Raw genomic sequence first — 22,051 nt, forward strand, 5'->3', positions numbered from 1 at the left:
GGAGGCCGGGGTGATACTACACAACATAACACAGGCAGATACAAAGTCCCACTAAAATGGAAACAAGGAGGCTTAACCAAGAAACACACTCCACATAGCTCATCCCAGCTGACGGCCCAAGAGAGCTCACTTCAGAGCACGAGAATAGCATGGTGGCTGCGAAAGCTGGGGTTGGAAACAGAAGTTCTGATGGATCCCAAACACCAAACACCAAGATCTGCACTTAATGATGTTAACTTTAGCCACTGAACAGGCCAATCAGAAACACGGACCTGTGTACACCTGCTCTTGGGCTCACATTCTGACACCAATTTCCTTTTCCCCAAGACAAAGGACTTGGGGGAGGTGACCTGTGCCAGTTAAGAGTGTGTGAAGACGGGTATTTCTTTTTTCGAGAGATGTACTTCATGGTGAGGACCATACACGTCCATCAAAGTAGACAGAAATTCAGCATTTTGAGAAAGCAGAAATCACTCAGCCGCAACAACAGAACACAGAGCGTGACTGTGGAACAACCACCCCTTAGTCACAGGCACTGCTTCCCTGACCCTGAAGGGTCCAAGCCTGAGAACATAGCTCCTTACCGTGACTGGCATGGGTGCGAGTTGCACCTGCGGACCTGGGGCTCCGGACGGCTAGCCTGAGGACAGTCACTGTCGTTCACCAGAGTCGTGGTCTTGTTAACAATCCGTGTGCAGGATACAATAGTTCTGCGTTCTCCTGGAAACCAAACCACACAGAACTGAGAGGCTGTGGTACCCACCTGTGGAAATGCCATTCATTCAGCTATGGAGGAGAGTTCAGGTGCATCTTTCAATCAGTTTGTCATTTACAGTGACTGTTGGAATGCCTTGTTGGTTGTTAGAGAGGGAGAGCCATAATCTTAGGGATGTGGGTGTGTAAGATATGGCAGGGGCAGCAAGAGGCAGGAGAGAGATTCTAGAACAGGATCAGAAAGAAGCAACACTTCAGATCATCTGAGTTCTTGGACAGCCGGCAAGTCACAGAGGCCAGAGTTCTGATATGGGTCTTTAAGTTCCAACAAAGATTGCCAGGCTTTATATTTGTCGATTTGATATGTAAAGTCTATGGCGATCTGGTCTTGATTAAATACCTGTACAACGGCCCTTACCAGAGATGATAGCCACCTATTCCAGAATTCCTACTTGCTAGAGAAGAGTAAGAAGCAGAAAGGCTAGTCTGAAGGATGCAGACCTGTAGGCTCCAGAAAGGTAGCCTACAGGCAACCTGAGAATTTTTCTCCCATCAACTGCTGCTCATGCCCAAGCATCATCTGCTTTGGGGAAGCTTCACTTAACCAGTCACCCCAGCTGGGTGGAGTCATTCTCCTGTGTGTTCCCAAAGTACCCTGCACACTGCTTGTACAGGGGGGTGAATGATGGGGAGCTAGGAAGCTGGCCTCTAGAGCCAGGCTTTCTGGGTTCAAGCTTGGCTTGATCACTAGCACAGTGAGCATGGTACTTGATACTTGGCCACCATGTTTCCATGCCTCAGTCTCCTCGACTGGGCTGGCTCCCATAATTTCCCTTTAGGGATGGTTAAGATGAATTGATACATGTAAAGTGCTTAGAACAGAGTCTAGCAGGGGTTAACACTTCATGTTGGTGACATTCTTTTCTTTTCTTTTCTTTTTGTCTCTTTAGGGCCGTACCTGTGGCACATGGAGGTTCCTAGGCTAGGGGTCTAACCGGAGCTGTAGCTGCTGGCCTACACCACAGCCATGGCAATATCAGATCTGAGCCGCATCTGTGACCTACACCACAGTTTACGGCAACGCCAGATCCTTAACCCACTGAGTGAGGCCAGGGATCGAACCCGCAACCTCATGGTTCCTAGTCGGATTTGTTCCCACTGCGCCACAATGGGAACTCCCCTGTGACATTCTTCTTATTGCTATTATTATTGTTATTCTTTGGGAAGTGTCACAATAAAAGGTTACTAGGAAGTCAAGCACAACTATAAGGATCTCGCACCTCTTGATCCATTTGTCTCCTGGGGAATTTGTTATATAGGAATGACGCACAGTTATGGAGCCCTGAACTTGTGTGGGCACAGAAAGCATGGAGCCGCCTCAAGCCAGATTTCAGTTTGGGCTTCAGGTCAGGAAGCTGGGAGGCATTGGTGCCCTAAAAGGCCAGTAGTGACAGCAGAACAGTAACCCCCTGCCCACGCTAACTCTTCCACCTGGGACATTCTTAGTTTGCAGCAAGTTGCCCCAGAGGAAAGGTTTGGTGCAATCAGGGGTTTGGGTAGAGTGCAAGGGTGACAGGGCTGAGGGTGGAATCCTGAGGCTGTGTCAACTATCCTGGGGCTCCTGGAGGAAGAGGTTGAGAACAGATAGTGGACAAGGACTGAGGACAGTGAGCCAAGATGTGCAGGGAGGAAGGGAATTCACCCTGGCAGTGTCTGATGGGTCCAGTTAGACTAGAGCTATAATGCCTATACTTGAGAAGTGGGGAGAAGTCACTTAAATGGAAAACAAGTCTCTACATCTTGGATATCTGACATGTATCATCTTAGCATCAGCATCCATGCAGGCTGGAGTGTTGGTGAGGCCGTGTCCACCTTCCACCTGCCAGCCCACCCTCTGGGTTGGCTTCCCCAAGTCCAGGTCAACCTTCTGTCCTAACTCTGTGTCCGTCAAGATTCACTCATCCTGTACACCTCCCCCATGACCCTGCTGTGTGTCCCCTCACGGTGACAGCACCTGTACCAAGATGCTGCTGGCTAAGAGTTCAGAACACTTGCCACCACTCCTGCTAAACAACACAGTAATGGCTCTGTTGTTCATATGGATGTTTGCAGTTTGGGTCTCCTCCCCACGGTGGGCAGAAGGGCTGATCATCCTGTCTTAGGTACAGAGAGGGTAAGTGATTTGCTAACAGATGGGGGCAAATCATGAAGTCAAGACTCGCACTCTGAATGTTTCACTGGATGTGGAAGGTTCTTCTTTCCATTTTCGTTGCATGTCCACTGGTTACTGTGGCCAAGAGGAAAGGGTATTTGAGGGTCAGAAACAGCTTCTGGTGCCCCTCCAGCAAACAGCAACAGATGAAGGTATGTTAGGTTCACTGCCACAGTCACCTGTCCCACTTGTGACACAGACATATATCAGCCAAACCTCCACTCAGGTCAGAGTCCCGGGGCCCTGTGCTACAGGCAAACCAGCTGGGTGGGTACAACCCCAACACAGTGAGTTTGGAAGACCCTGACCAAGCCTTCGGCAGAGAGATCTGCAATGGGCGTGTTTATATTCCCATGGACGTAATGGTTTTACGGGTAGCCTCTCCCAGGCTCTGTGCATTAGCCACAGGGTGCTCTGAATTCACTTCTCCTTCCCCTGGGCGAACCCCATACCCATTGAGCCCATTCCCCGGGTTCTCACCTCCTCCACACTGCACACTGCACCCCTCCCAGCCGCTGTGGGTCCAGATGAACAAGGAGTCCTGAGGTTTTTCTGGCTCACTTTGATTTTCAGCAGTGTAGTTTACAGGAATGGTGTATTCGTAATGAATTCCATAATTTTGGTCATGAAATAACAACACCTGGATCAGCAGCAAAATAAAAGGTCATTTTGAAATAAAGTGAAAGCCCATAGGATTGCTGAATATATAGGCCAAGCCTTACTGCGGCTGCCTCCCTGTCAGAGGGAACTCATTCTTTTGGGGGCTTTACAAGAGGTCCAACAGAGGGGGTTTATTTCAGTCTCGGGTTCCCCAGATGCTCGGGGGTACTCCACCCGACTTGACCTAGGGAGGGCCAGGTGGATGGTGCTGGACGACAGAGGCCGCCCTCCCTCCTAAGCATCTCTCAGCCCTCCCAGGGCTTGGGTTGCAGGGTGGGGGAGGGGTGCTAAGAGCAGCCCAAACTGAATAAACATCCACTTCTCTAAGAAAATAGACTTGCAGTAATGCATTTGGAAAAATGCCTCCAGTTTGAAGAAAAAAAAAACCTCTTTAAAAGAGATCTTTATTATCTCAGTGTGGGAATAAGACTGGTGAATTGAGAATCCATATGAAACCAATTTTATGCAATTTTGTAGCCACGTATAATTTGTGTGTGCGTGTGTGTAATTGGTTTCAAATGCAGGTCCCCATGGCTTTACGGGTGCAAGCAATGTGCACACCTCGGTTAGAGGACAATGTATTTCTATGCAGGGGTACAGGGGCACCTCTTGTTTCTAGGCTTAAAAACGTGAAGTCCTATTTCAAGAGAGAAAAGTGGTTCATGTTTGAGAGGGCAGAAACTTCAGCTCTGGCAGTTGCTGCTTTCCCGGAGTTTTGTTTATCATGGTCTGAATGAATCCAGGCTGTGCATTGGCTTTCACGGACTGATGATTCCCTCACAGTTTATGAAAGCTTTGGGGAAAGAAGGGAAATAGACCCATCTTGGTGTTTGCTAGCAAAGCAAATCCACATGCTAACAGGACGCTGCTCTCTGGGTTTTATCTTGTCTTTTGCTTCATCTTTTAGTTTCTCTGAATGACTAAGCAGGAGGATTTATCCCACTGACTTATTTAGGAAATGACTTAATCACAAAGAAATGGCTTAGGTACAGGTTCTTAGGAACCGGAAGTCAACTTGCAAGGCTCTAGTAGATTTAGTGGGCTGATAGATTTCTGGACATTGATGTCATCTGTGGAAACTGGCTCCCTTCACTCTCATCAGAAAGTGTAACAGGGTTAGGGCCATTGTGGGTGATACCTCTGCTTACATGCAGAGCTGGTCTCCTCAGGAGATTTCCTGGGAGGAGGCCTGGGAATCTTTGGGTGCCACCTAAGCTTGAACGGCTGCAGTCTGCCAGAGACACAAATTAATGGGGAGAAAAGAATCTCTAAGTAGAGGCTTTGGCAAACACAGAGGACAAAAATGTGCTTTGATTATAGACACAGAAGCTGTCTTAATTCCCGTTCTTTAGAAAGAGACATGGAATCAATAATTATGAGCTATCAGAAGTTAGCCATGGAAACTTCTGGACCCTGACGCAGCACATGGAAGTCCCTAGGCTAGGAGTGAATTGGAGCTGTAGCGGCTAGTCTACATCATAGCAACGCAGGACCCGAGCTGTGTCTGCAACCCATACCACAGCTCTTTGGAGGAAATCTCCTGAGGAGACCAGCAACGCTATATCCTTAACCCAATGAACGAGTTCCCTGGAGATCTTTAATATTCCTCAAAGGAACCTGAACCAGGTGCTTCAATGGTTTGCATGCGGTCCTCCTTGAGACAATAGGTAAGACAAGAGTGCCCTGAACTGGCCAGATGCCACAGAGACCACCTGGCGAGTAAATGGTCCCATAAAATCTGGTTCTCCCTCCATTCCTGAATGCTTGTTGCAAACTGAGTCTGGAAAATAAGAGTGATGTTGGTTTGGAGGCAGAGTTAACAGTTCATTTCCAAAAGGCAGTTTCCACTGGGGAGATACAAACTGAGGAGCAGATCTCTGCCATCTGATATTAAAACACACGCTCTGAGTGGGGCTGCCTGCTTAATGAGGCCAAGTCTCCCTGGTGGCCACATATCTAAGCATTTCCTTCCCAGAGGTGGTTCCTTTTGAAAAAGATGGGAGTTCCACCAGTGAAGAGCCAGGGCAAAGTTTTGAGAGGGCATAGTTTTGAAGCCTGTGGCAAAAGGGATGAGATAAGAAAAGACCAAGAGAGACTTGAACAGCAGGTGGCCTGGGAGGAGGCGCCTGGTGTCCCGCCTCCCCCAGGGTCCCAGGGAAAAAGTCAACTGGTAGCTTTTGGAGGTGGCAGTCTCAAGACAAACGCAAACGAACAGCAAATTACCATCAAATGCAGTGGCATTTTGGTTGGTCCCTTGGCGGAAATTTTCTCCCACAGGCCCCTTCTAACATAGCGGACCGTCGTGCCTGCAATCTGGAATTCTCCAGGGAGCTCTATCTTCCAGTCACTGTTGATGGATCTCTTACTGGAGTCTTTGAGAGCTAGAAAGAAAACAGGATGCCATGGAATCAAAATCTGTCTTTGGAGCTAGGGTATCCTGAGTGGTGGCTTGCAGCTCTTACCCTCCACCCCCACAGGGGAGAAGGGGGGCCCTGCAGAGAGAAAGGGGGCTTTCTGTGTGCTGAGAACAGAAGCCCAGCTCCCGGGAGCAAACAGCTCCTGACCCCAGGACCCTCCCAGAAACTGCATCTTCAAGCATGGTCTGCTGTCTCAGAATAAACTCACGCGACGGGGGCACCAGAGGATGGAGACAGCTAATGCTCGATCACATTTCACTAGACTTAAAGGGTAGAGGATTTTCTGTCTGATGAATGGATTCTATTTTAATATGGCCAAGGCTACAAAATGGGTTTTGCAACTTTAGCAAGAGTCATCAATTCATTTTACTATTTCCAACTTGGGGCTTTTTAGAGGGCAGCCTAGTTCCAATGTCACTTAAGGGTCTGATGGCCCTAGATTAGTAAAGTAGCTGCCCCATCAAGGAAGAAGGGTCATTCCACTAAACATGAGAATCCTGAGCTGCCTATGGATACAGCTGTAACAGTCAGCTGAGGCCTTGTGGGTGGCAGGGGCCTTCGGGGTCACACTTGGCTCTCTCATACTCGGTACAAAGTGTGTTGGAAGAAACAAGGAATCACCATTTTGCTGACTGGCCATAGCAAAGATTTGGTTTTCTACACAAGTCATACATTTATTATTATCTGAATGCTCATCAGTGACTTTTTTGGATGTTTCCTCACTTTGGTTTGGAGCTGTGTGGTTCCCAAGAGGGAGCACTCTGCAATGAAATTATTTTGTTATTTAGGAAAGGAAAAAAACAAAAAACAAAAACCAAAAAACTAGAACCTACTCTGGCATTTAGGAAAAGGTGGCAAATTCAAGTAGGTGACAGCAAGTCTTATGTCACAAAAAAATAAGACCCTTGGTGCTCTCTGCAAGTGCAGCCAATGCCCCCTGATACCCCCAGAGGCTCCTGATCACTTTGGGACCCTGGTCCATCCACGAATGGTGAAATCAGGTTCTATCCCTTCCCTGTTCCTTCCTATGAGGCCAGAAATAAAATGCCTTCATTTAATAATGATTTTGGATAACGAGAGCTGAAACCCCCGGCTGGGTTGGGACCCAGTGGGGCCAGTCCTGGCCATGAGTTGCTGGGGGATGCCAGCCTCTGCTCCCTTGCCTGAAGCACTTGGTTGATTCAGCAGGCTCTCTTGGCTGCCGAGGAGCAGCCATGTGCTTATGGAAACTGCCAGGAGACCTGGGCAGGGCTGCTTTCTAGCACAGCAGCCTCCAGAATGGTTTCATATAGGGTGGCTTCCCAGTGAGCAGCTGAGGAACACCAGACTCCAGGGTAGGCTTTGGAAAGAGACAACCCCACCACTTTGAATTCAGTGTTTCCCTTCAAGAAATTCTACCCACTATTGACATCTCTTGGCTCCTGCAAGGAGGTGAGAATGTTAGGGTACTCTTGATTTCTGCTCCTTTTTCTCTTCCTCAGCCACTGCCTGCAAGTCGCCATTTAAGGGTCAGGTTCTCTAGATTAGCTCCTCCATATGCTTTTACCCATTTAACTTTCCCAGCAGCTCTCTAAGGTAGGGGATTATTTTCCTCTTTTCACAGATGAGGAAATGGGGGCACAGAGATGTTAAGTAACCTACCTAAAGTCACACAGCTCTTAAGATGTAGAGTGGAGACTTGAACCCAGACAGACCAAGCTCAGCACTCTTTATCAGGCTGGCCATTTTCATTCCCACATTCTTTAAGTTAAAGCCTCAGTCTAGAGTTTTATGACACTAATATGTGCAAATGTCACACTCGTTCTTAAAGAACAAATTCCAGGCTGAAGTCACAGTAGGATCTCATGTCCTATAGACCCTCACAAAAAAACTAGCCTTACAGCTTTCCACAGCTTCCAGTGCACTAATAACTTAAAAATGTCTTGGGCACGTTAGCTCTTGGGGTATCTCGGTAAAGGCTGTATGGGTGTTTGCTGTTCTTTCAGCTTCTCTGAAGGTTTGTAAAATTGTTTCTGGCACATCCCTATGTAAATCTGGTTTTCAGAATCAGTGCAGGCTGGCGGAAAGTAGCAGACAGACAAATGGGTGCCCAGATTCATCTCAGGAAAGCCTCTGATGGCGTTCCTGATGTGGTTTAGCAGTAACAAACCTGACTAGTACCCATAAGGACAAGGGTTTGATCCTTGGCCTCATGCAGTGGGTTAAGGATCCGGTGTGGCTGTGGTATAGGCTGGCAGCTGCAGCTCCAATTTGACCCCTAGCCTGGGAACTTCCATGTGCCATGGGTGTGGCCCTAAAAAAAAAGACCAAAACAAACAAAAAAAAGAGAAAAGCCTCAGTAAAGTCAAGTCAGGGAAGTATAGGGAGCAGTTAACACAACTGCCATGGGTCCCTCAATTTTTTTCTGAGGACCTCGTAGCTGGTGCTGAAGACACAGCTCCTGCCCCAGAGAACTCAACGTTTGGAAGGGAGATGGGTGAGGAAACAGAGAAACACGGGTACCCTTTCAGAAGCTCCACAACAGAGGTGAGTCCAGGGTCCATGTGTGTGCAACAGGGCCTGGGCGGGTGGGGAAGGCCTTCTGAAGGAGGCACACTGAGCTGAGATGGCAAGAAAAGCAGGCAGAGGAGGCAGCCTGGAGCACAGGCAGCGTGGGCAGCTGTCTCCTTACCAAGATCAGTTTCTGCGCCAAGCTAGAGGGAAGGAGGCACACTACACTGCCCTGTGTGGAGAAGCAGGAAGAAGAGGAAGAGACACCGGGGGTCTGACTGGGAAGAGGAAGTGAGAGAAGGAGAGAAAAGGATTGCTGTCATTGTTAGTGGGGTGGGGATGAGACAGGCTGGGACCTGGGATCCTTTGCTGAGTGGCTGCAGTGCCTACACCTGAACAAACATCTTCTCAAGCAACAAAATAAAAGAAACTGTAAGGGAATAAAAATAACTGCTTGCCTGCACAGTTGGAGCAAATTATGGCCAATAAGATACCAAAAAAAAAAAAAAAATCTAAAAAGACCAATTGCCACTTCTGAAGAGCCCAGAGCAAAAGCAGGGTACTACACATGCCCCCTGCACACACCACCACCAAATGGGTGGGCAGACCACCTAAGCCACCCCTCTGGCCTGAGCCCTGGACCCACCCCTACCCTTGCTGCAGATAAGGAACTAGCTTGCCCCCCTCCTCCAGGAGTGAGGGAGCAAGGGAACTTGTTATTTTCACTCTGCCCTGCTGCATCAGGGGCCCCAATAAAGTAAAGCCTTGCCTAAATTTCTTGCCTGGTCTCATCAATTTCTATTGGTTAAGGAGGCCAAGAGCCCTGGTTGGTAACAGAGACATTTGAGCATATTGAGAACCCTGCAACATAGATGAGCAGAATGAGTTTCTTCAAAGCCATATGCTGACCACAAATCATGCTGGGGCTGCCCCACAGAACCCATGTCCCACACAGAGACCTGGGGCTGCTCTCCTCCCGTCTTGGCCCAACCATCTGCCCTGGTTGATGCCTGCATTCAGTGCCGGGAGCCACGCCCTGACCTTGTTCTGTCTACGGCTGTGAACATCTAGTGTGTTGCTGCCTGCCACCTCCCTGTCCTCCTGCAAATAATGACACCCCCAGGAGCCTCTGGGGACATATCCTCCCCTTAGTCATGTGGGGCTGACACCAAACTCCACCCCAGATCCAGGAGTAGGCCCATCAGCCAACTCTCGACAGTAAGCGTCAATCCTAAGACTTTCATTCACCTTGAGAAGAAACAGCATTCTTTCCACAGGTTGCCCAGAAACTAAATCTGAATCTGCCAGTACATGAGAAGATGCCCCCAGATTAAAGTCAACTGAAAGAGGATAGCAGTACCAGGATAGACACTATTCCCTTTGACATTATTTTAAACCCCTGGATCCAGCCAGGCCTGAAGCCAATCCTCATAAACTGAGAACTGGGTTTAGCTTTCACATGTGACATTTGGAGGCTGGTTTTTGAAAACTCCTGGAGTTCCCTTCATGGCACAGTGGAAATGAGTCCGACTAGGAACCATGAGGTTGAGGGTTTGAACCCTGGCCTCGCAGAGTGGGTTGGGGATCCAGCATTGCCCTGAGTTGTGGTGTTGGTCGCAGATGAGGCTTGGATCTGGCATTGCTGTGGCTGTGGTGTAGGCTGGCAGCTGTAGCTCTGATTTGACCCCTAGCCTGGGAACCTCCATATGCCATGGGTATGGCCCTAAAAATAAATAAATAAATAAATAAATAAATACTCCTAACCATGATAGGGGCAGTGCAGGTCAAGAGAGGAAATTACTAGTATAGATTCCTAGAAATCACCCTAGGATCCTTACTAATGTAAGCTTAGTACCCCCACCACCCCACACCTCGGAGATTCAGAAGGCCCAGCACACTCTATCCAGGCCTTAAACTTTCTCCTGGGTCCTGCTCCCGTCCAGCACTTTGCTCAGGATGAAGTGGCTCTTTCTCCCTTGGCCTTGTTTCTAGGGTGCTTTAAAAGGATTTACTGGATTATAAACTGAAAACCACCCCACGTCCGTGCCAAAAGTCAAACATCTGGTAGGTCAAGAGTGGGAAGGGCTGGGGAAAGTGCAGGAGGGTGCACCTGGAGCCGATTAAAAAACCATCCACAGAAACGCTGGACAGTGGGGTGGGAGCCGCCTAGGGAAGCCCCGCCTCTGCCAGCAGAGGTGCTTGCTGTAGGTGAGGCACAGGGGACAGATGCAGAGTCAGCTGGGGCTGGGGGCGTGCCCCCCTCTCACCACCAGGGCAGGGCCCAGCTGGGGGCGGGGGAAGAGACATTTCAGGAGGTCGTCTGCAGGGTGGGCTGGGGAGGCCATGGAGGAGTAAGTGCAGATGAGGAAGAGTGGAAGGGAAGTGAGAAAGGCAGGCTGTGGCTCATGAGCTCTTCCAGAACAAGGCCAGCAGCTGCAGAAGGGGTGGGGTGACGGGAGGGACCACATGCCAGACAGTGAAGTGCTGGCGACAAGCTCCTGGAGAAAGGAACTTAGATTTACAGTGCTTGTCGCTACACAAGGTGTGTAAATGCACCCCCAACGACAGATTTCAAGTTACCCACGTGTCCTCCATAAATGCACAGCTCTTCCATTCACATACTGCTGCCCGGGCACCCTATGACTTCTGAAGGCACCTGTCTCTCCTTTGGAGGTCCTGGTCTACAGCTGCTGAATTGGTGAAATCTCATACTCACACTTCAGGGGATGGATGTGCATGTGGTGGGTAGGGGTGGCGTGGGGTGGGTGGGAGGGGACTCTCATGGTCCCAGAAAGAATAAACTTTGCATGCCCAAGCTCTGCTGCGGTCATCACCACGGCAGCCGCAAGCTTTCAGGCACTGCAAATGCAGCACCCACCCTCTTCAGCCACCTCCACCCCCCCCCCCGCCCTCATCTGAAAGCCAGCATCCCCTCCTCAAGAGAGTTGACCGTGATGCTGATCCTTCACACAGAGGCAGAATTATAAGTAGGAGGCCAGCATCCATGGGTCACAGGGATCACAGCAAACCTACTGACTCCAGTGTGAGTGGCATAGCAGGAGTCACACTTTGCAGGCCATTGTGGTCCATGCTGAGAAGTCAGAACTTCCTGCTAGAATCAGCATTTAGCACCTGCCCCTCCTTTAAAAGGGCAAGACTATGGCCTCAGAAAGTCTGCTGGAACATAAAGATCATTACTGACAGTGAATAAACAGGTTCAATGTGGAACCTCTCTTGTGGTCTTGCCAGCTCCAGAACACGAGGGTGCAGATCACGCCTGGCCCATCCCCAGCGCTTCCACCACAGAGCCAGTTTTACGAGAGCTCAAAACTCCAGGGCCCAAGGCCCTCTACATAATGTATTCTTTTCCACCTTCCAAACTAAATAATTTTGGGATCCCAGAAGTTCTGGTCCCTATCAATCCCTGGGCATCAATGGTATAAGCAAACCCCCTTCAACTATAAGCATTTTGAGATTAGTCTATATTGGAAAATAGGATTTTTTAGCCGTAGAAACTCAACAGGACCTGTTAAGATCATTCCAAATGTTCTGCTTTGACAGGGAAATGGAGGGTTAAGAACAAAGGGACTTCCTGAGTGACTCAGTTCTATGATTTGCAGGGGAAGAAATTTTTCACTTGCTGACCCGCCTCAGTCAGAGGCTGGATATAACAGTACTTGCCTTGGTGTGTTTTGCCCAGAAGCCATTAGAAGCCCCTCAAGAGCTAGAGAGACTTTTGCAGGGGTGAAGATGGGTACATGCCCTGCTTTGCTACCAAGGGAATGTGAAACCTCAACAGCCCCGGGCAGTGAGGTCACAAGGCCAATGTCTGTTTGGTCTATTTCCATCCGGGCCCTCCCACCTCTCTGTGGAATGCTGTTCCTGGACTTCCGGGCTCTGTGCGAGACCATGAGCCTTTCTTGGGAGCCAGGAGGGGGCATTCCTGATGGGAGGGCTCCTCTTTTGAGCTGGCCGGAGGTCGGACCCTGTCCACATGCCCTCCTCTGGCAGGGCTGTCGTGAAGCTGGGCTCCTTTCTGTCTCTCTCCCTCTTGGATTCCAGTGGAAGACTTGACCCACATTCAACCTATTTCTAATACTGGCCTTGAGTCAGCTCCTTTTATTTCCCCTCGGAATTCGGCCAGCTCCATTCCCAGCTATGGATGCAAACTGCAGAGGCATTTCCTGTTCCAGGTGGTTTTGAGCAGAAAGCCAGGCAGCGTGGGTTGAAGGCAGGTGGGGTGGAATTCTTTAGGAACTGCTCCCAGCAAATGTGAGAGTCATTCAAAGTTAGGGTTGATTTCCAAAGCACCCAGCCCCGGGTGGAAACAAGGTTCGTTTGAACACACTTTAGAAACCTAACGAGTGGGGACCACTTTTGGATTTCCCTTGTGCTCACACCAGGACCCTGGGATCCTGGGATTGACTGCAGATATGATAAGGGGACAGAGGCTGACTCCAACATTCCAAGAAGCTCCAGGGTTTCTGGGGAGCTGAGTATTCATCCTGAGACATCAAACCCATCTTGTGGTGGATGCAAGTCTGCTTCTATGAAATCCACATACTGACGCAATAGCAACGGGCAGGTTTAACAAGTGTTCTTCAGTGAAAAATCATCCCCCTGACCTCTGGCCGTGATGGCCACCTCAGAGCAATGCTGGGAGGCTCCATGGGTTGCAGCAGACCCAGGTGAAGTGGGGAGCTTGGACAAGCTCCTGAACTCCTAGAGCCTCAGTTTACTTGTTGGTGAAAGAGGCACAGCAATGCTCTGCAGTACACTGGGGGACAAAGGGTCAGGTTTGCAAAGCAGAGCTGGATTCAATGACTGGGAGTCATGAACACTGATGTCAGTGTAATTATCTGCATGTGTGGTCCTTGGGCTCTGGGAGCTGGAGGGGCCACTGTAGGAGCCGGCTCCCCTGGCGGCATCCACTAGTTGTTACCTGTTGGCTCTCCAATGGGTTCCAGTGAAAAGTCATTTTTACACAAGAATTGTATGTGATCTAAAGGATTCTGACATCCCTCATTTCTTTTCTTCCTTTTTCTTTTTTCTTTTCTTTTCTTTTCACGGCTACACTTGTGGCACAAAGAACATCCCAGACCAGGGGTCGAATTGGAGCTGCAGCTGGGGCCTACACCACAGCCACAGCAATGCTACATTGGAGCTGCACCTGTGCTGCATCTGCTACCACCTATTGCAACATAGAATCCTTTACCCACTGAGTGAGGCCAGGGATTGAACCCGAGTCCTCACAGAGACAATGTTGGGTTCTTAACCTGCTAAGCCACAATGGGAACTCTTCCTTTGTCATTCTTATGTCACACGGAAAGGAAGAAGCAAAGAAGTTTATATATTCACCAGATACCCGAAGCTGGAGGAATAGTGCTGGGAAGATTCAGAGGGCAGGACTGAGAGCCAAGGGATTTATTCACAGGGCAGGTCTTTGTGGAAGGACCAGTAAGCTGACCTTGGAACTGTGCCAGTACCTCAGATGCTGGGATCATGATTTTTGAGTAGGATGAGGCTCAAAGGTGATGTCAGCACCCTCAAAGGCCTCTGCAGAGGAGAAATGTCATGTCCAGGTAGGAGAGGGCCAATGTACCAGTTGGAAAGGGTAATTTTGGGGGGTGACACTAGGTGATGGGGCTTCTGAAGTAAATGCTGGTAAAGTTGACTTGGTTTGGTTAGACGGGCAGAAAGAGAGGGGTTGGGCCCTTTTGAGAATTCAGTAAAAAGGCCGTCACCCTGAGGAAGCTGCTGAGAGCAGCACAGGCCCCATTTTGGAAGCATTTACAAGCTTGCTCTATTGTAGAGTGCCAGGCTAGACTGGGCCAGCGTCCATGCCAGAGAGGTGGGACAAACCACAGGGCTGCTGAAGACCGATGTGGATGTCAACCTGAGGGACAGCAAAGTCCTGGGCCAGCAGCAGGAATAGCAGCAGCTATTTCAGCCTCAAAGACACAGGCAGAAAGATGGCAGGTGATAGCTGGGAGGAGGGGCAGCTGCCTGGGACAGAGTAGGGACCCGCAGGGGGTTGCCTACCCATGAGCCTGGTAAGGGCAGTTAGGAACAAAAGCTCCTGTTCCCACGGCCACCCCTCCCCAGTGCAGGTGAGTGTTATCTGAGTGTCTGTAAATCCTCCTGACTCCTCATGGCACACTGGCCTATCGGAGGTCTGTTGTGTGTCCGTCCCATTAGATTTTGGGTTTTTCAAGTAGAGATCCTTTCAAAGAAAGGCTTAGATGCTTTTGTAGCTACAAAGGCAGGAATTTGGACAAAGGGATATGTTTTTAAACATCTGTGGTAAAAGTTGAAATAAAAGGGCTTCACGAGTAAACCTCATTTTCACCAGAATAAATTAATTCTTAACGAAGCCAGAAAAAATTCATGTCTTACATTAGAAAAACCAAAATCTCAGAAAGGACCTTGTAACACAGATGAGGAGACATGAGGCAGCACAGGCAAGGGGTGCCTGGGTGAGAGATGAGCCACCTCCAGCGTGAAGTCCAACCCAAACAGGACTGTTGGAAGAGGGCTGGCGGGGGGAGTTGGGGGGATGACACAGTCATAGCATGCCCCATCCCCGAGAACTCAGAGCAGAGACAGGCCCTGCTCCCTGCCACTTCTATCCTGGCCTCCATGGCAGCACTAAAAACAGCTCCAGGCCCACTTAGCACTGGAACTACCCTGCTGCTTGAGTGGGGGCCAAGGGAGAGGCTGTGAGTTGAGTTGAGGACACAGAGGATTTTCTGTGTGTAAGAAGGGGTTAAATTGATTTTCTTGGGCTTTAAGCCTGGTTCTGTCAAAGGCAGTGAAGACCAGTGTGGAATGGAATGTAATTCTATACAAATAGGTATTTTTGCACCTGAAATCAACAGAGTTGGTCACTGGGAACTTGGGATACATAGTACTTAGTGAAAAGCGGTGTTTTGGAGGGTTTCCATTTGACTGAGAGTGGTTATTCTTTTTCCAGATAAGCAGTCATCCCCAGAGCCACTGATGGGGGTCAGGAGCTCCTTGCAAGTTGGATGGTGCAAACTTGCATCCCAGGCTAAGGTCTCTCCTCACACCTTCTTTTACTCACTCTTCTGTCACTTTCCTTCCTGTCCAAAGTTAGTGGTTCCTACTGACCCTCCTCCCCTCTCCCTTCATCCCCCTTGGGGGTGGCTCACTTCAGCCAAATATGACAGCACTGTTTGGTCCACTCTGATTACTTATATCCTTACATGGAAAATATGAGTATAAAATCAATGGCCAGAGAGCAGTCCTTCGGCATTTTCCTGAGCCCCAATCAATGGTCCAAATCAACGGTCAGAACATAAACTGTGAGTCAAATCATTTTTGTTTTACCCAGAAAACTGTGAGCAGGTTTATCCTCCACCACGCGGATCCTTCGCGCTCCAGCTGGAATGATGACAGCTTCAATATAACCTGTAGTGAAAAATCACACACAGGTGAACCAACCGTGCCTCCAGCCTTGTCAGAGGCTTGGCAGCACTGCCCACCGGAACCCACACCGCCACACCACTGTACCCCCACCAGGGTGATTTCAGAGCCTGGGCTAGTAGAGCTCTGAGAAATCAAGACCATCAAATAACAAGGAATGGTCTTGTATGGCCAGACCCTCCTGGCTGCCCAAATTCCAGAGGGCACCATTTGCCTGTATTATGAGATGAACGGTGTCCCTTCCACCTCCAGATCCACAAGGCGAAGTCCTAAACCCCAGGACCTCAGAATGTGACATTATTTGGAAACTGCACTGTAGCAGATGTAATGAGTTAAGACGAGGTCCTACTGGTGAAAGGAGGACCCCTAATCCAATAAAGACTTATGTCTTGAGAAAAGGGGGAAATTGGGACACCGACATGGACACAGAGAACCCCGTGTAAACATGAAGCAGAGATCAAGGCGATGAACCTATAAGCCAAAGACTGACAGAGAACCACCAGAAGCTAGGAGAGAGGCATGGAACAGGGACCTTCAGGAGGAGCCAAGCCTGTGGAGGACTTGATCTCAGACTGCCAGCGCCCCCAAACTATGAGGCAGTAAGCATCTCTTGTTTAGGCCACCCAGTCTGTGGTACTTGGTTCCAGCAGCCCTAGCAATCCAAGCCAGCCTGGAATTCTGGTGGCCAGTACCTCCCTGGAGCATGGATGCAGTGCTCCTGGCCACCTCATCTACTGGATTCTTTGACCCTTCCCTGATTCCATGGGATGACAGCAGAAGCTAGGCTACTTGCCCAAAGACAAAACCCCTGCCTCAATACCATGCATGTTTCCTGCTTCCACTGCCTTTTGGGCATTTCTGCAACTATTGCAATAGATATTTTTATCCATTTCCTTGAGTACTTCCATGTATAATGTGGTCCCTCAGAGGCCAGAGTCTTCTGCCCCTGCTCTGACCTCCAATGTGCCCAGAATAGCAGGTGGTTAGCAGCGATTCTGGAGGGAAGGACTGAGGCTGCTGGGGAGGAGGTCAGGGGCTGGCTGATGCCCTGGTTAACTGGGCAACTGCATCAATTAATGAGCATAACTGTGTTCATTGTTGTCACATTAACAACATAATGTTGTTAATTGTATGTCAATTAACAACATAATGGTGAGGTTCTGAAACACAGGCTGGCAATTGTTTTGTTTTGGTTTACACTGGGGTTTAGACAAAAGCAATATGCGTTGGCTTCAGCAATTTAGATGATGATCCCAAATTAGATTGTAAATCTTACCCTTGTGGTTCCCAAATAGGATCATCAGAATCAGCAGGGGAGTTTTCAAAAGGAGAGCTTTCTGGGCTCAACTATGTAGAGATTATGGAAATATCTATTTTGAGGAGTTTATTTCCTCATTTTCTCACAGTAAAAATGGCTTTATTTTCATTACAAATATAGTACATGATAATTCAAACCACAAAGGTGAAAAACTAAAACCAGTCTGTACCCTACTGTACTAAGAAAATTACCCTTATTTTGGTGACCAGCCTTTTCAGCATCTCCTCACGCATACAAACACACACATATCACCTTATGTGAACAGGATCTTGTACATGTTTTAAAGATCAACTTTAAAATAGAGTTTTGCTAGGCAATGTGTGCCCAAGGTGCAAAATTCACAAGATATAAAAGGGTACAGTAGAAAGTAGATTGCTCTTAAAAAAGACATCCTATAGTTGGCTTTCTAATACTCTTATCATTTATAATAATTTGTATATTTTGGCTGGGTTTCTATGCAGCTAACTGAAACATGCCATATGACAGTTTTGTTTCTCCCTTTCTGATCTTTAATGCCTGGAACTCCTTCTCCTTTCACCATTCTGGTTGGAACTTACAAAACCACCCTATATGCCACACAAGACAGTGGTATCCTTGTCTTTTTCATTCTGTTGGAAGAACGCCTCCCAAGTTTTCCCACTGAAAATGATGTCAACAGTGAGAATGTGACAGGTATTTGTCAAGTTAGGGAAATTCCCTTTTATCCTAGTTTGTGAAGAGCTTTTGTTAGGAACAGATATTGAAGTTAATCAAGTGCTTTTTTGTATCTACTGAGATCATCATGTTGTTGTTTTTTCCAAATGACGCAAAGACTTCAGAACAGTTTAACTGTAATCACGCTCATCACGGCTAACATGCTGTGTGGGTCAGTATCTTAGCCTCGTCTTTCCTTCATCAATGCATTTTAGTCCATTGCTATTTCTTTTTTATTCTGATTATTTTCCTGTAAGCCTTTAATTATATTTATACCTCTAATATATGACATGTCAGTTCTAAGCAAAATATTGTAATCTCTGAAAATTAAAAGATGAGGAAATCAGCATAATTACACTGCTCTCAGCTGACATCCCACTTCAACTTTTAAAATATCACTCCTACCTGGTATTACTTAAAACATTTTCCTTTTGCTAAGATAATTCCTGAAGGTGTTTCAGTTTTAATCCTAAAAATTAATGTTCATTATGTGTTCTTTTACCCTAGTTTTTCCAATAAATTCCTGCTTGCCTCAAGTATGGTCTCTTTGAAATGGGAATTATAGTTTCAAAGAGAATTATAGTTTTCAAAGAGAATTATAGTTTCTGAACTGTAATATAGTTAAAAAACAAACAAACAAACAAAAAACTGTTCATTGTCCTGGTACTTGAATGCCAGTTTGGCTGGAATAAGGTCCCTGAGTCAACTTTCTTTCTTGGAGGCTGTTGCTCCATTGAATGTTAGTGTGGAAGAGTCTGATGCCAATTCTGATGTTTTTGCTTTATTTGGTTACCTAAAATTTGGATCAGATGCTCAAAGATTCTTAACTTTAAAATCTAATAACTATTAGGCTGTTCATTGTTTCCTGTAATTTTTTTCCTAGGACACAAGGCTATATTATTTTATCAGAGCTTGTGTTTATATATTTCTGGTCAATTTGTTTGATGTACTTTTTTTGAGGACACCTACTTATATTTGACTCCTTTCTCCTTCCCTAGAACTCATTTTCTCATATCCCTCAGATTCCCTGTTCATTTCCATTTTGCTTTGCTCATTTTTCTCAGTCTTGTCCTTCTTTTGCTTGTGTTCTCAGCAGTGTCACTTTCCTTTGGTTTTACACAGCCTTGGTTTCTGTAACAGATTCATTTTCCTCCTCTACCCCTCTCCTGAGCTGAGCCATGCTTCATCTCCTGTTGCTTCATTGCCTCCTCCTTGAGATCATCTATCTTATGTGTGAGTTTATTGAGAATATTATTTAATTGGTTTTTGGAATTTACGGCAATAACATTTGGTCACAAGTTTTGGGAACATTTTGTGGGTGAGTTCTTTTTTAATCAGTCATTTGTTCTCCTTGTCCTTTGAATCATTTTCCTATCGAGTCCACTTGTATTGATCCTGTACCAATTCTCTAAATTTCTTACTAATCTTTCAGTGACACAAGTTCTAACTGTACCAGTTGTTTGTAGGTCTGTGTGGGAAGAATGGGACAATGCTGTGGGCTAGTAGGACATTTCCTTGGTTTACAGTAAAATTTGTTAGGACATGGATTTATGTGTACTGGTGAGTTTTTGTTTGTAAACATTTATGTATTTTAAGTTTACAGAAATACCTATATGTTTTTTCACTGTAAAAATTTTAATAATACAGGTGAATCTTAAATCCCCTTAATCCCATTCTCCTCCCACTATCAGTTAGGTATATTATAGTCATTCAAATATTTTACTATTTATTCATATATCTACATAAATATAAATATATTTTTATTTGTCTACATTTTATGTGTTAGGAATAACATTATGAATACTGTACTACTTTTTTTTTTTAAAAAAAGCATGATATGTCTTGGAGATCTATTCATGTGAGTATGTACCATTCTCCTTATTTCTCATTTAAATTGCTGTGTGGCTTATGTAACTACTCCCCTACTGATGGACATTTAGGTTATTTCAAAATTGTCACAGTTAGAAACAATGCTCTATCATGTACAAATATGCACACAAAACCCCTCAACAAAATACCAGCAACCTATCCCAACAGCATAAGAAAAGACTATAGATCATGATCAAGTACATTTTATCCCAGGAATTCAAGGTTGGTTTAACATATAAAAATGAATCAATGTAATTTATTCTATAAAGAACAAAACCCACCTAATCACTTCAATGGATGCAGAAAACGCATTTGACAAAATTTAATACTCTTTCATGATAAAAACACTCAACAAACTAGGAATAAAAAGAAACTTCTTCAGCTTGGTAAAAGCACTGACAAAAATCCCACAGCTAACATCAAACAATGACGAAATACTTAATGCTTTCCCCCTAAGATCAGGAAGAAGAAAAGGATGTTCATCCTTGCTACTTCTATTCAACACTGTACTGGAAGTTCTCTATGCTAATTAATCAAGAAAAGTGATTTTTTTTAGGCATCCAAATTGGAAAGAAAGAAGTAAAATTATCTTTATCTGCAGATGTCAAGATCTTATATATAGAAAAATACAAAGAATCCACGAAAATCCATTAGAACAGATTCAGCAAGGTTGCAGGAACAAGGTCAATGTACAAAAATCAGCTGCATTTCTCCACATTAGGGATAAACATTTCCAAATGAAATTAAGAAAACAATTTAACTTAAATAGCATCAAAAAGAATAAACACTTAGGAATAAATTTAATGAAAGACATGTAAGACTTCTATACCAAAGGCTGGAAAAATGCTGAAAGGTATTAAAGAGCTCTAAGCTAATGGAAAGGCATTTCATGTTCATGGATCAGAAGACTTAATATTGGTAAGGTGGGAACACTTCACAGATTGATTTCCAGATTCAACACAATCTTTACCAAAATTCATGCTTTTTTTGGCCAGAAATGACAAGGTGATCCTTAAACTCACATGGAAATACAAGGGACTCAGCATAGCCAAAACAATGTTTAAAAAGAACAATGTTGGAGAACTGACAATTCTAGCTTTCAAAATTTTCTAGCCAGCTACAGTAATCAAGACAATGTGGTATTGGCATAAGGACAGATACTTCTATCATTAAAATATAATTGAGAGTCTAGAAATAAGTCTCTTCTTAATTTTTTAAAACAAAGATGCCAAGAATATTCAATGGAGAAAGAATAATCTTTTCAACAGTGTCAGGTTAACTGCATATCCACATACGAAGGAACAAAAGTAGACTCAACTCAAACTGTACAAAAGACTAACCTGGAATAGATCGCTGACCTTAATCTAAGAGCTAAAATTATAAAACTCTTAGAAGAAAACAGGAGTAAATCTTTGCCACATTGGAATAGGGAACAGTTTCTTAGATAGCCAAAGCACAAGCAACAAAAGGGAAAAAAATAAAGTGGATCAGGAGTTCCCGTCGTGGTGCAGCAGAAACGAATCCAACTAGGAACCATGAGGTGGTGAGTTTGATCCCTGGCCTCGCTCAGTGGGTTAAGATCCGGCGTTGCTGTGAGCTGTGGTGTAGGTCGCAGACTCGGCTTAGATCCTGTGTTGCTGTGGCTGTGGTGTAGGCCAGCGGCTACAGCTGCGATTGGACCCCTATCCTGGGTACCTCCATATGCCAGGGGTACGGCGCTGAAAAGACAAAAAAATAAAATAAAAAATAAAATGGATCATATCAAAATTACACTCTGTGCTTGATGTGACACTATCAAGAAAGAGAAAGGGCTAATTCATTCACTGGGATAAAATATTTCCAAATTATTTTGATTAAAAAAATAGTGTCCAGAGTATATAAACTTATAACTTAACAATAAAGTGACAATCCAGTTTAAAAATAGGCAAAGGATTTTCATAGATATTTCTCCAAACAAGATACAAGAATGGCCAAGAGACACATGAAAAGATGCTCAACATCACTAGTCATTAGGGAAATGCAAAACGAAACCACAATGTGATACCACCTTATACCCACTAAGATGCCTGTAACAAAAATGATAAACAGTAAGTGCTAGAGTGGATGTGGAGAATTCAGAACCCTCATTTATTGCTAGTAGGAATGTAAAATGGTGCAGGAATATTGGAGAAAAGTTTTGTAGTTCCTCAAAACAGTAAAGACAGAATTACCAAAAGACCTACCAATTGTACC

General features: G+C 46.1%; 1 protein-coding gene across 4 annotated transcripts in view; it reads right to left on the reverse strand.

Annotated features, from left to right (window-relative positions):
• ADAMTS17 (ADAM metallopeptidase with thrombospondin type 1 motif 17) overlaps positions 1 to 22,051 on the reverse strand; it is a 385,992-nt gene that overhangs the window by 67,433 nt on the left and 296,508 nt on the right. For all 4 annotated transcript variants that reach the window (XM_047766837.1, XM_047766834.1, XM_047766835.1 and 1 more), the window contains 4 exons: positions 15,844 to 15,924; positions 5,810 to 5,967; positions 3,407 to 3,566; positions 585 to 720 (listed from right to left, as the gene is read on the reverse strand). In XM_047766837.1, the coding sequence (XP_047622793.1) occupies positions 585 to 720; positions 3,407 to 3,566; positions 5,810 to 5,967; positions 15,844 to 15,924 (535 nt within the window). The remainder of the gene's footprint in view (positions 1 to 584; positions 721 to 3,406; positions 3,567 to 5,809; positions 5,968 to 15,843; positions 15,925 to 22,051) is intronic.

The sequence above is a fragment of the Phacochoerus africanus genome, chromosome 2 (assembly GCF_016906955.1).
Source record: "Phacochoerus africanus isolate WHEZ1 chromosome 2, ROS_Pafr_v1, whole genome shotgun sequence".
NCBI classification, from domain to species: Eukaryota; Metazoa; Chordata; class Mammalia; order Artiodactyla; family Suidae; genus Phacochoerus; species Phacochoerus africanus.